Source organism: Montipora foliosa, chromosome 14 (assembly GCF_036669935.1).
Source record: "Montipora foliosa isolate CH-2021 chromosome 14, ASM3666993v2, whole genome shotgun sequence".
Lineage (NCBI taxonomy): Eukaryota > Metazoa > Cnidaria > Anthozoa > Scleractinia > Acroporidae > Montipora > Montipora foliosa.
Genome location: NC_090882.1, coordinates 14820468 through 14835347, shown reverse-complemented (window position 1 = coordinate 14835347; position 14880 = coordinate 14820468). Strand labels below are relative to the sequence as shown.

Here is a 14880-nt window from a genome sequence, read left to right as displayed (position 1 = left end):
TGCACCAGAAAACCACAAGATCGATTATGTGATTGGACATGGGCTAATACTTGGACGACAAGTGCAACTCATTCAGAAGCAACTAGAATGTAAGTGGGTTCAGGTTGTGCATACAGACCCTGAAGACCTAGGAAGGTTCAAAACATATAAAAATGCAATTTCAAGAGCAGAGGAAAAGCACAAGGCAGAAATAGAGTTGTGTAAGTTGGCAGATGAGGTTGTAGCAGTTGGTCCCAAGTTAGCTGATCAGTACTCACGTCATCTCCGTCACTGCGAGAGAGACCAATCTGTATTTAAAGTCACACCCAGCATTTTTTCTGAATTTTCTGTGGTAAAGCAAGCAGCCGAAGAAAGAAGCACATTTTGTGTTTTGGTTTTTGGGCGTGGTGACACTGAAGATTTTGAGTTAAAAGGATATGACATTGCAGCCAAAGCCATTTTTGAATTGAATGAGGAATCTTATGAACTGACCTTTGTTGGGGCACCACTTGGAAAAGAGGAGGAGGTAGCAGCGACGTTGTGTCAGCATGGCATTGCACGAAGACAGCTAACAGTTCGTTCTTTTAAGGAAAGCAGAGAGTATCTAGGCAGATTGTTTTGCGAAGTAGATCTTTGTATAATGCCATCAAGAACTGAAGGTTTTGGTTTGGCTGCGCTTGAAGCATTATCTGCAGGTCTTCCTTTCCTTGTTAGTGGAAATTCTGGTTTAGGATATGCTCTGCAAGACGTGCCTTTTGGTTCCACTTGTGTAGTAAGTTCTGAAGATCCCAAAGAATGGGCCAAAGCAATTGAAATTGTCCGTAAAAAGAGCAGGAATGTTCGGCTAGAAGAGACAGAGATTCTTCGTACACAATATGCAAAGAAGTACTGTTGGAAGGAACAGTGTGATGAACTTGTGAAAATGATGTTTAATAACATTTTTGGTAAGTGAAATGACATGTCACTTGGTTCTTCTTGGAAGGATTTTGAATGAACTGTATGTTAATGTATGGTTCTCAAGGTGAATTGGACAAACTCATTTTGTTAAGAAATAAATTAAGACTTGTTTTAAAACACAAGGAATGATACCAGTCAGACATGTAGTACAGTGCAAGCAGTATTCGGTAGGATCAGTTGTAATGATGAAATCGTCCTCTGAGGGAAGAAAATTACAGGGTGCAGCCAGTGCTTGATCATAGTACATGTTATTTTGTACTTCACAGGTTTGTAATGAGTTTTTGAGGCCAGACTGCTTTTGTTTGTCCTGCATCTCATAAATCTCCTTATTGGCATAAATTTGGATCAGTGTTGTGGGTGCTGCAAGTGAACAATTTGGCTCTAGTGATAATTTGGCAATTTCGTCCAAGCAACTCTGAGAAAGAATTAGTACTAATAGCATACAACTATACATAAGCAGGTGTTTTTCAGTACATGACACTGACTAAGATTCTGTATATTTTTTGTCTGGTAGGGACTCATGCAGTTGAACGTGGACAGGACTCGTCATTGACAAGAAAACACTTGCCGAGTATTGTGGTGTCTGAATCTTATGTTGAATCCACTCAACCTGGGATTAATTTGACAGGTGAAGTCCTATTTTTCGTTGCTTTTGCATTAATTATCATTGTCTCTGCATGTGGTCACTGACTTGGTTTGTAGACTCTCTTATTGAGGAAGTTGCTTTATTGACATCACATTTTAACTTTGGTTTCCTTAGAAAAACAAGGAAAAAGACCCTCACATCCAAGTGACACTCCACCATCAAAGAAGCGAAGACATGATACAGACATCTGCAGAGGTAAGACTTGATATCTAGTTCATTAGAGTATGGTTGATGAAGAGATTTCAACGAACTGTACTTCATTGGCAATAAGCCGATTGATTTTTTACACAAGCTCAGTCTACAGCTGTAGATTTAAATCAGAGTGAACAAGGCATATTTGGCTCATCTCCAAACCCAAAAATTTATTCCTCTTGTGCCAATGATAAATTCGCACATAATTGCCTACTGTATGAGCCGAACAAAACACTAAGAAATAAAAGACTTGTTGGTTATAAACTTTAAATTTTTGGTGGGTTGTAGAGGAATTGTTTGTTTTGTATGCTATGTGGGTTATCAACTGATAGCTCATCTTCTTTGCTGTTGGAATCGACTGGTTCCTTCATCTCTCCTTTTCTTCTGCCGTAAGTAAATTGCTATCAATGGAAGTTTCTCAGCAGCAACTGCTCAGAGGATCGTAGAGTTTGGTTTTTCGGTGCTGCGGGATTTTACAGGAACTGTTCGGATGCTACTCAATTTGAGAGTTTGGCAGGACAGCATCTCAAACCACACACAGTGTACATGGTTTCATCCATATTGAAATTTCTGGACAAGTGTTATCCATGCAATTGAATGAACGCTAACACTTTACTTTGAGAAGTTACCTTCCGTTGAGTAGTCTTTTTCTTGCTGTATTGTTTGTGTCCTTTTGTGGAACTTTGATTATACATGTATTGAACATGGTAATGACATTGCTGTGTCCAGACCTCTTATGTCATTATTTTTGTCATTATTTTCGTCCATTGCTATCTTATGGCCATGAGGTTGAAAGTACATGTAAAGGAAAAGCTGGTAAATTTTCTTTTTTTATCTGTTTCCTTAAATTTTCAAAGATTCCACGGTAATTTGAAGTGACAAGAACCCAAACGGAAGGCACCTTCAAAGTATGGAGGTATATCTATGACAAAATTCAATGATCAGTATTTGAAATAAAATCGTCCAAATCATGAATGCATCAATCCAAGCTGAATGGTAACAAGCCGATTCTGCAAATGGCCATCACGGAAAGAGGCATAACGCAAAAAGCCATAACGCAAACAGGCATCACGCAAATAGCCATAACGCGAATAGGCATAACGCAAGTAGGCAAAAAGGCATGACGCAAAGACGCATAGCGCAAATGGCATAACTTAAACATGGCATAAGTTAAACAGGAAGAAAATTTTCGATAGCGATTATATGTTCTTTCCCTTGAACAATCAATTGACGTTTTTTTTAGAGCTGAAATTATTTACGGAGTACACAGCTGGTCTCCCTTCTTCAAAGGGCATTTGCGTTATGGCTATTTTACGTTATGCCTTTTGCGTTATGCTTTGCTGCGTTATTCCTTTCTGCGTTATGCATTGCTGCGTTATGCCTCTTTGCGATTTTCCTCTTCGCGTTATGGCTATTTGTGTTATGCCTTTTTGCGTTATGGCTGTTTGCGTTATGCCTCTTTCCGTGATGGCCATTTGCAGAATCGGCTTGTTGCCATTCAGCTTTGGATTGATGCGTTCAGGATTTGGACAATTTTATTTCAAATACTGATCATTGAATTTTGTCATAGATATACCCCCATGTCAAAGGTCTTATTTGCATCTATTATGGTTAAGATAATGGACAGAATTGAACACTTATGTTCAGAAGTGAACCTAATTAGATGCATGCCCAGTACTGAACACAAAGTGTCCCTTTAAGTCTAAGCCTCTGCTACCTATTTCCAACAATAAGGTAAGGGTAAAAGTTAGCGATATTTTTAGCTTACGGTAAATTCAGCTTTTTATCCTTACTCAAGGAGTAGCATTTGGGTGACACTTCGTGACGTTAAATGTCTGTATTCTGAGGAGACACAAGTGATGTTGAATTTGGGGAGAACAGCAAGGGGACACTTCGTGACATACATACATACATACATACATACATACATACATAAACTTTAAGAGTAGCTATTATAAAAGCTAATATTTCCGAGAAAACAATAACAAAAAATAACAAAATATACAACAACTTATTAACTACGATTCTGTACAATATTTACAAGTTATGGCTAAAAGAAAGAGGACTATATATAAAAAATTTAAAAGCACTAAAGTGAAAATGATTAAATGTACATAAAGTCAAGGCTAACTAATGCTTTTTTAAAATCATTAAAATTGGCAGTTCGAAAAAATTCCGGCAGGAAGGATAAGGAAAAGAACGAAGGCCATAAGTAGTAGTTTTAGGTACAGGAAGTGTCAGAATATAATTACCGCGTAAATTATAGGAGGTACACTGTAGAACGGAGAGTAAACATATTCTGCATATAAATAGGATACTTAGTTAAAAATAAACTTTTATAAAGTAAAATTAACATAATTATTATGTATACGTTTATTGTACAGAGAAGCACAGTTAACCTTGTCCAGTAAGTTATAATATTCAGATTCAAAGTCACTAAAATAAACCTAAGGATCCTTTTATTTAAAACTTCTATTTTAGCCATATTTCGGGCGCCACAGAAATGCCACACCGATGAACAATAATAAAAGTGCGGCAAGATAAAGGCTTTATACAGTTTAATCAAAGCGGCTTTGGAGATCAATTTTCTAAATCTTATCATAACATTTAACTGATTATTGACCTTTTTGCAAATGGAAGATACATATTTATCAAACTGAAGTTTATTATCAATGGTCATTCCAAATATGTCAATTGACTCCTTAACTGGAAAAGAAAGGAGACGCTTATTGAACTTATTCTAATTAGCGGCATTTCTCAACATGTGAATTGAAAGTAGCATCTTTCAGTGGAATGTGGTAATTCTGATCAGTTAAACAAATCTAAATTCAAATATGATGATAGATCTCTCTTGAAAGAAAATAACTGTACACTTGTATGGATAATTATTCAAAGTAGTATCTCTCAGTGAAAGGTGCTAATTCTGATCAGTTAAACGCATCTAAATTCATATATGATGATAGATCTCTCCTGAAAGAAAATAACTGTGAACATGTATGTTATTTTTCTGGCAGGGATTCATTATGCTTCTTTAGAAGAAGATGCTTCATCAATGACAACCACTCACTTGGCACCTGCTGTTGATACACAAGCCAGAAATTTGTATGGAGGTACCTGTAATTATTATTATTTTTATGTTTATGATGGAATGATAGGCAATTAAGTGAAAAAGGACATTGTCTGTTAAGTGATGTTATACTGGGATATCCATAATGCAATTGAGTCATCTTTGGCATAGTACTAATCTGAAATGCATTTAAATTTCGTGAAAGGTAACCAATCACCATGCCTCCATACCTTAGCTCATACCAAACCATAGACGTGTACGAGCAATTTGTTTTGCTTTGAAAGGGTTATGCACGACAAGCATATATGCGTCTACCTTACAGCTGTATGAGTAATTTCAATTAATTTTTCTCGGAATAGGTGTATCAGAAAGACAAACTGCAGAATTGCAACGAAGACATGGTGCAGAAAACCGTAAAGGTAGAATTCATGGTTTGTTTCCAAAGCGAGGAATTGGTTGAAGGATAGCAATATCCAAATAGTCTGGAGAGTCAGTGATAGTTACAATCCCCCACATTTTAAACTCCGTGGTGACTTTATAAAAATCGCTTGTTTTTTAAGATCACTGTCTTTTGCAAAGGAAACACAATGTACTTTTCAGAATATCATTACAATTGCCCAAGTGACCATGGTTTGTAGAGCAGCGCTGGCGCAGTGATGAGAGTACTCGCCTTCCACCAGTGTGGCCTGGGTTCGATTCGCAGCTTGGTGTCATACGTGGGTTCAGTTTGTTGGTTCTCTACTCAACCTTTTTGGGAAGAATCCATGAATGAGCTTTTAAAAAGCCTTTCTCCTTTATACTTTTAGAGCATTAAACATTGCGTGATTCCCAAATTCGTAGTGACAGTTCGACACTTAAATGAAACGTTTTTATTGAAAGGATTGACACTACAAAACCTTTATCACTTAACAGCAATGTTATGGTATCATATCAAACACCAATAGACCTTTTTACAGTTGTAGCTAAGTTACCTGGCCTAAGAATGGAAGCGACACTGCTGGTGACCCTGTTTTGATACAAACCTTTTTGCTTTTGTAATGTTAATATCGACTAATTAGAATTACAACAATAACTTACATGACAAAGGCAATGGGGGCTGTAATAATACAAGGTCACCGGCAGCCTCGCAGCCATTCATAGGCTAGGTCGCTGAGCAAACAACTGTAAAATGGCCTATTATTGCTGAAAAAGATTCGGTGATTTGTGTGACGTTAACAATTACTATGGCAACAGAAAAGCCGTGCAATAACAGCCCATATTTTGGCTTTAGCAGTTCATATCCCAAAAACGAACTCAGTGAACCCAGCTTTTTATTTCTGAAATGTAATCAGCATTCCCGAGAATGAGACTTTCTTCAAAGTCAAAATTAAGGTAGCTTAAGGTAAATTTTAAAACTAAGCAGAGAGTTTCTTCTTGACCCGCTGATCACTTTTGTGCAATAAAAATTAGGGTGACTGAGTTCGTTTTTCAGATATCATATGAGCAACTAAACCAAACACTTATGTCCAGAGTTGAACCTTATTAGATGCATGCCCAGTACTGAACACGAAGTCTATGCCTGTGCTACCTATTTGCAATAATAAGGTGAGGGTAAAGGTTAGCACTATTTTTAGCTCAAGGGAAATGGTGGAGGAGCTTTTTATCATTACTTGAGGACTAGCATTTGGGTGACACTATGTGTGACGTAAATTGTCTGTATTCCGAGACACAAGTGATGTTGAATTTGGGGAGAACAGCAAGGGGACACTTCGTGACGCTTATTGAAATTCGTGTGCATCTAATTAGCGGCATTTCTCAACATATGAATTGAAAGTGGCATCTTTCAGTGGACGGTGGTAATTCTGATCAGTTAAACAAATCTAAATTTAAATATGATGATAGATCTCTCTTGAAAGAAAATAACTGTACATTGTATGGATAATTATTGCAAGTAGTATCTCTCAGTGGAAGGTGGTAATTCTGATCAGTTAAACGAATCTAAATTCATATATGATGATAGATCCTCCTCAAAGAAAATAACTGTGAACATGTATGTTATTTTTCTGGCAGGGACTCATCATGCTTCTTTAGAAGAAGAGGCTTCATCAATGACAACCACTCACTTGGCACCTGCTGTTGATACACAAGCCAGAAATTTGTATGGAGGTACCTGTAATTATTATTATTTTTGTGTTTATGATGGAATGATAGGCAATTAAGTGAAAAAGGCCATTGTTTGTTAAGTCATGTTTTACTGGGATATCCATAATGCAATTGAGTCATCTTTGACCTAGTAATCTAAAATGCATTTAAATTTCGTGAAAGGTAACCAATCACCATACCACCATAATTCAGCTCATACCAAACCATAGACGTGTACGAGCAATTTGTTTTGCTTTGAAAGGGTTATGCATGATAAGCGTATATGCATCTACCGTATGTGTAATTTCAATTATTTTTCTGGGAATAGATGTATCAGAAAGACAAACTGCAGAAATGCAACGAAGACATGGTACAGAAAACCTTAAAGGTGAGGCTTCATGTTTAGTTTCGAAAGCGAGGAATGAGTTTAAGGATAGCAATATCCAATTAGGCTGAAGAATCAGGGATAGTTACTATCCCCCACATTTTAAACTCCGTATGACTTTATAAAAAAACGCTTGTTTGTGAAGATACTGTCTTTCAAAAAGGAAATTATTTTCAGAATAACATTACGATTGCCCAAGTGACCATGGTTTGTAGAGCAGCGCTGGCGCAGTGATGAGGGTACTCGCCTCCCACCAGTGTGGCCTGGGTTCGATTCCCTGCTCGGCGTCATACGTGAGTTGAGTTTGTAGGCTCTGTACTCTGCGTTTTTGGGAAGAATCCACGAATGAGCTTTTAAAAAGCCTTTCTCCTTTATAGTTTTAGAGCATTAAACATTGCGCGATTTCCAAATTCTTAGTGACAGTTTATAATTAAATCTGGGTCTTAAAATTCCATTTAATCTCACATACGAGGAAGGGATTGTTCAGTTAGCGGTTCATTTACTGGTTATCACCAACAAGACAAGATTTTAATTGTGTCCTATTTTTGTGGCATTTCCAGCCGCCATTGCTGATCCTGTGGTCGTGAAATTGCTCAGACATGTGTACAAAAGACGAGCTGAGTTCAGTCCGCTTCTTTGGAGCCAAGCCATGAAGTTGCGTCTGGGTGAAGTCTACACTAGACTGAAAATTGTCTCAAGACCAAAAAAAAGTGTTCACTCTGAAGGCTCAGAAATAGATTTGGGTAACATTTTTGGTTGTAAAGGCGAAGATTCCATGGTCATAGCAGAGGGAAGTCCGGGAATCGGCAAAACCACCCTTTGTCTTAAACTTGCTTATGACTGGGCGAATGAATCAATGCCTTCTACCTTTCCTGTCTTCGAACTTGTATTGTTGCTCAAATGCAGAGACTTGGACGGAGAAATAATGGAAGCCATCTTTGAACAACTTCTACCTGAGGACATGGAGGAAAAGGCCAAGAAAAGACTGCGGAACTTTATCACGGACATCCACAGCCAGGAAAGAATTCTTATCATTTTAGACGGATTGGATGAGCTCCCTGAAAGATCAAAGCATCATGTGGACAAACTTCTTGACCGAAAAATTTTACCGTTTTGCTACGTGTTAGCTACAGCTCGACAAGAAAAAGGAATTGAAGCCCGGAAACAATTTGCGTTTGATATTTGTCTTCAAATTGAAGGATTTACTGAAGAAGATTCTTTTAAGTACATCAGGAAGCATTTTCAGAATATTGATCCATCTAAGGGAGAGAGGCTCATTAAGGAAACAAAAGAAAATACGTTTTTGCATCCCCTACGAAACAATCCTCTAAATTTACTTCTCCTTTGCGTTGTTTATGAAGATCATAAAGGAGAGCTGCCGTCTTCCCGTACTAACCTCTATCAAATCATTGTCCGATGTCTGTTGAGAAGATATTGTGAGAAGAACGGTGTGAAGGCTTGTGAAGAGGACAGCGATTTGGAAAAGCAATTTGAAGCAGACATCCTTGTTCTCGGAGAGTTGGCTTGGAAATGCTTGCTGAATGATCGTCATAGCTTTCGGGAAGATGAATTAAAAGACTTTGAAAGGAGTGATGGCAAATTGGTAGTTCGTTATCTCGGTCTTGTATACAAAGAAGAAAGTTTGAAGAGATTGAAGCCACAACATGAATACTTCTTTCTTCACAAATCGTTCCAAGAGTATCTGGCGGCGTCATACATTGCGCATAAGTTACGAAGCAATCAGTTTGACGTATTTAAGCATGTGGACTTTGATGATGTGGTGAAGAAATTTCCGCAAGTGTTCCTATTTGTGTGTGGAATACTGCGTGGGGAGGCAATTACTCTATTCACACAGATTGGTGAGAACCTGAAGAGTAACTGGGACTGGCTCAGATGCGGGTTTGAAGAATCGCATTTCTTTGTACAGAGCTTTTGGGAAAGTGGAAACCCTGAGCGAATGGCAGATACTTTGTTTTCATTCCTATCTTTTCCACGGGTCCTACACTTATCCTTACTTGACGACGAAGGGCTCGATTTACTTGGTGGTTGGAACGTAGTTATAGTTTTAAAGGCCTGCTCAGGCTTTTCCAAAGTTCAGACACCTGAAGTTCACATTAAAATACCTGTCGATGTCTATTTCAACAAGTCGGATGAATTAGAGTCTGTTCCAAAGATAAAAAGTCTCAACATCATTGAATGTTCTGGTGACGTACGATATTTGGTAAACCCCATTTTGGGAATTACCGATTTCACATCTTTGTCGGAATTGACGCTACCATCTCTATACTGTGCTGAATTACTGACAACAAGGAGCAAGACCTTACAAAAAGTGACGGTTACTCTATCGAATGAGTTGAGCGATGGCTGGGCCAGGACCCTTGAAGCTGGATTATGTGCTGTTACACCACTGTCATCTGTTGGTCTCAGGATTCGTGGTTCATTGAGTCAAACTGCAATGAAAGCTTTTGAGAATCTACTATGCAACAGATATTTGTCTTCTCTTTCTTTATTTCTCTGCGGAGATATGCAAGACTCGCTGGCTGTGGCCCTAGCGACAGGCCTTGCAGGTCAAATTGCAGTCAAGGTCCTTGATTTGTGTGTTGACGGAAAGCTGAGTCATCATGGTGCTAATTTAATTGAGCGAGGTATCGTGAAAAATAATTCCCTTACTAAGTTGATTGTTTCTCTTCGTGGAGAGGTTCCTGATAATTGGCAGACGGTTGTGAGGAATATTCATTCACGATTAGGTAGGGAAACATCCGCTTCATTTGCTCTCTACCCAGATACCTTCGGCAAAGTGACAGCCACTCAGGTGACACAGTGTTTAATTCCTTTTGAGATAACAGATGGATTACTTGCACAACAAAACATCACTTTAAATGTTTGGGGTGAATTGGGTGGTGATGGTGCAGAAGCTTTATTTGAAGGCTTATCGCGCAAGCAGGTGTCTCACCTGACATTAGACATCCACGGAAAGTTAACCGATGACATTCTTAACTCCACCGCAAGATGGGTTGAGGAACGAAATACACAGTCCTTGACCATCAACACTTGGGAACAGTTAACCAAAGAGGAGAAAAAGCTTTTCGAGGAACTTAAATTAGACAAGAATCCAGCAGTTAGCCATAATGTGCGTGACGTTCATGCTCCTCCAGAAGAATCGCGTGATGACGAATTTGTCTCTATTCATGACCTTGAATCTCTGATTGCGCTCTTTAAGGAAGCCAAAAATACCGGAAAACAGAATCTCAGCGCAAGAATCAGCATTAAGAGAGACGACGACGATGACAAGGACGATGACGATGACGATGACGATGACGACGACGACGACAGCGAAGACGACGACGGCGAAGACGACGACGACGGCAAAGGCGTGGATGCAGCAGGCAATACCTCGTTCAACTTCAGTCGTGAACCAGAAGATGGTCTTGATCACGTCTTGGCAAGTAACACCAGACTAAATCTTTTCGAGGAACTTAAATTAGGCAAGAATCCAGCAGTTAGCCATAATGTGCGTGACGTTCATGCTCCTCCGGAAGAATCGCGTGATGACGAATTTGTCTCTATTCACGACCTTGAATCTCTGATTGCGCTCTTTAAGGAAGCCAAAAATACCGGAAAACAGAATCTCAGCGCAAGAATCAGCATTAAGAGAGACAACGGCGAAGACAAGGACGATGACGGTGGCGCTGAAGGGTGCAATGGTAATTTATTGGACTTTTTGACAAGAAAGGAAACTCTCAAGAACAGTGATTTGGGCAACGGCGTGGATGCTGGAGCAGCAAGCAATACCTCATTCAACTTCTGTCGTGAACCAGAAGATGGTCTTGATCACGTCTTGGCAAGTAACGCCACACTAAATGCTCTCAGTTTGACACTCGACGGTGACGACGACATCAGGTATCCATGGGCAATCCTCCTGTGTAATGGTTTGGCATGCAACACATCACTGAAGAATCTTACCCTAACAATAAGCGTCCACAACGAGAAGAGCTATAGATGGGTAGATTACCTCGGTATAATGAGCAATACATGGAGCAATATCCTTGGCAAAGGTTTGGAACGCAACACATCACTGAAGAATCTCACTCTGACAATTGAAAACCACAGCAGTATATTGGAACATGAGCCGTGCATTGCTTGGGCACAAAAGACGTCGGTGAAGAATCTCACTTTGACAATTAACAACTTCGGCGAATTGAATCTTGACTGGGAAGACAATGGCTTGGAAAACAAGTCACTAAATGATTTCTCCCTGACGATTAATAACTACGGCAATATATCTGGTGTTAGTGGCATCCCAGGAAGTTTGTGTCAATTGAAGTCTTTAAGTACGTTAAATTTGACACTCAACTTATGCGGCAAAGGAGGTAAAGAAATTTTGCCTTGTCTTTTGGAGAAAGCAATGGAGATTGAGTCACTTAAGACACTGAGATTAAAAGTCAACGATCGACAAAGTGCAAATGGCAGCTGTGGATACGACTTCAGCAAATTTGTGGTAATGTCTCCATCACTTTCGCTCATAGAAGTGACTGTCAGCTTTTACGGCGTGGAGGAAAGCTCAAGAGAGTGAAACATGGAACGTGAAAACGGTTACATGGGAAAACAGGTATTTAACTACTAAATTCTCTCAGAGCACACTTCTAGTTGTCGGTCAATCCCACTGTTGATTTTTGTAGCAATTGTGCAATTTCCTTACGTTCGCAAATTGGCCGTTTTTGTAATAGAGACGTGCACTGTACGTCTGGGCGACTGTGGACAATTTAATTTAATTCGTCTTTTTGTTCGTCATTAAATTCGTCCCGTATAAGGACGGGCGAGAGATGCATTATACGTCTGGACGAACTAAATCATTTAATGCGTCTTTGAAGACGCACTTAATTAAATTTCTTAAAGTCACCCAGACGTATTATACGTCTCTAGTTTAAAAACGACCAATGTCGCTTGCAAGGAGAAAATTGTCTCAATTTTGGATCATGTGGTTTGAAGACAAAAGAGGGAAGCGCTATCAATTTTTTTCTACTTTCTGGAAAATGTCTCCTTGTTTTAATTAGTGAACTTCATTCCCGTTGCTACTTTCTCCTTGACTAAAGCAACTGGGTATAAAAGGAAGCGCCGACTCTTCATTTCCAGCGAGTTTTACCCTTTAATGTGTGTAATGTATGCAGAATGAATTGAAGAAATAAATGTAATGCAATGTATGGAGAATGATTTTTGAAAAAAAAAAAATGCTGAAAGTCAGATATTTTAAAGATGATATATACCGTGGAACCCGTGACTGTAATCATTAACTAACTATCCGGTCTCTTGCAAGGACATAAGCGTTCATAAATTGTGCCGATCAGTTAATTGATTTCTTTTAGTCATTCTGCATGCATAATATTTTGCATAATTATGCCATGCCATAAACCATTAGTTAATCTTATATCTGGCGCATCAAGCCGGAAGTCAAGCATCTGCAATCATTGTTTTCGATGCAGATAAGTGATTGAATCAATAGGTGTTATGAGCAAAATTAGGGAATTTACTCAAGCCTTTTCGCGTGACAGTCAGCAAGCGTAAGTGAGACGTTGACTTTCTTTAATTTGCCTTGATGTCAACACATCTGAATTCCTAATATCTTTATTCTTCTACACGTGATTTTTTTAATTTGGAAAAACTACCGCACCAATAAAGTGGATGCCGTGAGACCTGTGACGTTTCTTTCCTGTCAAAGCTTCAGACGTACCGTGAATGAAACAACTTCGTCCCCTGCATTCTTTGGAATTTGTGTTTGGCTGTCATTGTAGATGACTGTCAAAGACCACGGAGCTTGTAAAACATTCTTCCATGGCGATCAAAGATAACTAAAGATCTTGAAACCACGTAAGACAAACATGTTGTAAAATAGCACAAACGAATTCAAGCCCGCAAGCAGCCGTCTTGTAGTACTAATTTTCCCAGAGTTTCGTTTGCTTTGTTTGAGGAGTGGCAAGGAATCCACGAGCACCAAAGTTACAACTCCTTTTGCAGAGTGTGTTGGTTGACTTGGTGTCTCAGGCGTTGTGAGTTACGCAAGGGAACCAGAATTGTGACGTACTAGCACAATGGCGGCACTACATTATTTTGGTTAAGCCTCAACAGACACCACTGCCCAGGAACAAGGACAGTTCATATGCGCCATGCAGCTGTCTGTCAATCATGAATGACTGTGATTTATGTTTTTAATTGCGTATGGCCAACCCTCGCGTGATTAATCCCGGCTGTCAAATTCAAGCAATCTAGTGTGTTGCTCATGCGCATATGAATGCTTTTGTTCTTGCATTTTTGAAGTATGTTTTTACTCAAGATTGCCATACATAAAGTAGATCTTTGTAGCACCAAGAGGAAAAAACACGTAGCAAAGATATCTGTTTGCAAAAATTATTTATTTATTTATTTATTTCAAGATTTGTACATATAGAATATATACAGGTGTTAGAACAAAAGGATATAGCATCCCCTGCAAGGTTTAACCACCTAATTTTTTTGGTTATTCGGAAGTTTCAACCACTCTAACAAAAGAAATCCTTGTTTTGACAGCAAACAAAGCTCTGATTGCTACGTAAGTAACAATATAGTTGATATCAACACGTATCCCCCCTTGTATAATGAATGTAACCATATTTAAGCCAACACTTTCTTATGCAACATTTTGTGGCAGTTGTCGCATGTAGATTTCTTATTTCCGGACGTTTTTAGTTACTTGCCTAGATCGACAGGTTAAAGTAAGCAGACAAAGATGGTCTGAACTTGTGATTTACCCATAAGAATTATTTCACGGTGATATTTATTGGTCTTGGATTCTTGTCTCAAGTTTTTGTCAAGTCGTTCCAAGGTAACTCAACGTCAGAAATTGCATTCAATCAAGTTTCCATTGTACTTCGAAGAAATTTGAAGACATAAGAGCTTAGAAATTTAACATGTTACAAGTTAGCTGCTTGGGAAAACATACAGGCAATTTTTGTCAATGATTACTTGTAGAGATCAAGTGAACTTTTTGCAGTTATCACTTCAAAGATGGAATTTTACAGTGGTTATTTCCCAGATAGCAGTCTCAATTCGAATTGTAAAAATAAAAGTTATTTGTTAAAAGAAATTAGTTTCAAAGCCTTTCGTTATGTCATTGAGCTATGACAATCACAGTGGCTTTTGAGGGATCGTTTCAAGTCGGCACTGGAAGGAAGTGGCATGACTTGTCCATTCTCGTCCCAAGAGCCCTTCGTTTCTTTTGGTCACGTCCGACCACGTGGCCAAAAGAAACGGAGGGCTCTGGGGACGAAAATGAAACCTATCAGGCCTACCGCAGTGATGGCCAGTGTATTGCCATGGCTCCCACTCCTTCCTCCTCTGGGCTCCTCCCTTCCCAAAACCTACATCTGCCGGGGAGTTTGGGAGTGAGGGCACCCAGTGATAATTTATTAATGCTCTTTGCGAACAGTGAGTGGTTCTTTAATTGCCCTCAACGGCAGGATTGAGAAACAGGACCTCCGGTTTATAGTCCCTATCCAAGAA

The 14880-nt window shown here is 39.1% G+C and overlaps 1 protein-coding gene across 4 annotated transcripts in view; it reads left to right on the top strand.

The window, feature by feature from the left end:
* LOC137984638 (uncharacterized) overlaps window positions 1-14572 on the top strand; it is a 22646-nt gene extending 8074 nt beyond the window's left edge. The window contains exons 3-11 of one of the 4 annotated variants that reach the window (XM_068831841.1): window positions 1-923; window positions 1451-1564; window positions 1697-1777; window positions 4789-4884; window positions 5201-5272; window positions 6891-6986; window positions 7291-7350; window positions 7908-11956; window positions 13024-14570. The exon at window positions 1-923 is cut by the window's left edge and continues 308 nt beyond it. In XM_068831841.1, the coding sequence (XP_068687942.1) occupies window positions 1-923; window positions 1451-1564; window positions 1697-1777; window positions 4789-4884; window positions 5201-5272; window positions 6891-6986; window positions 7291-7350; window positions 7908-11920 (5455 nt within the window). In that variant the 3' untranslated portion in view covers window positions 11921-11956; window positions 13024-14570. Of the gene's footprint in view, window positions 924-1450; window positions 1565-1696; window positions 1778-4788; window positions 4885-5200; window positions 5273-6890; window positions 6987-7290; window positions 7351-7907 lie in introns of all 4 variants that reach the window. The other 3 variants (XM_068831840.1, XM_068831842.1, XM_068831839.1) reach the window with 3 other exon arrangements.
* The last annotated feature ends 308 nt before the right edge of the window (window positions 14573-14880 follow it).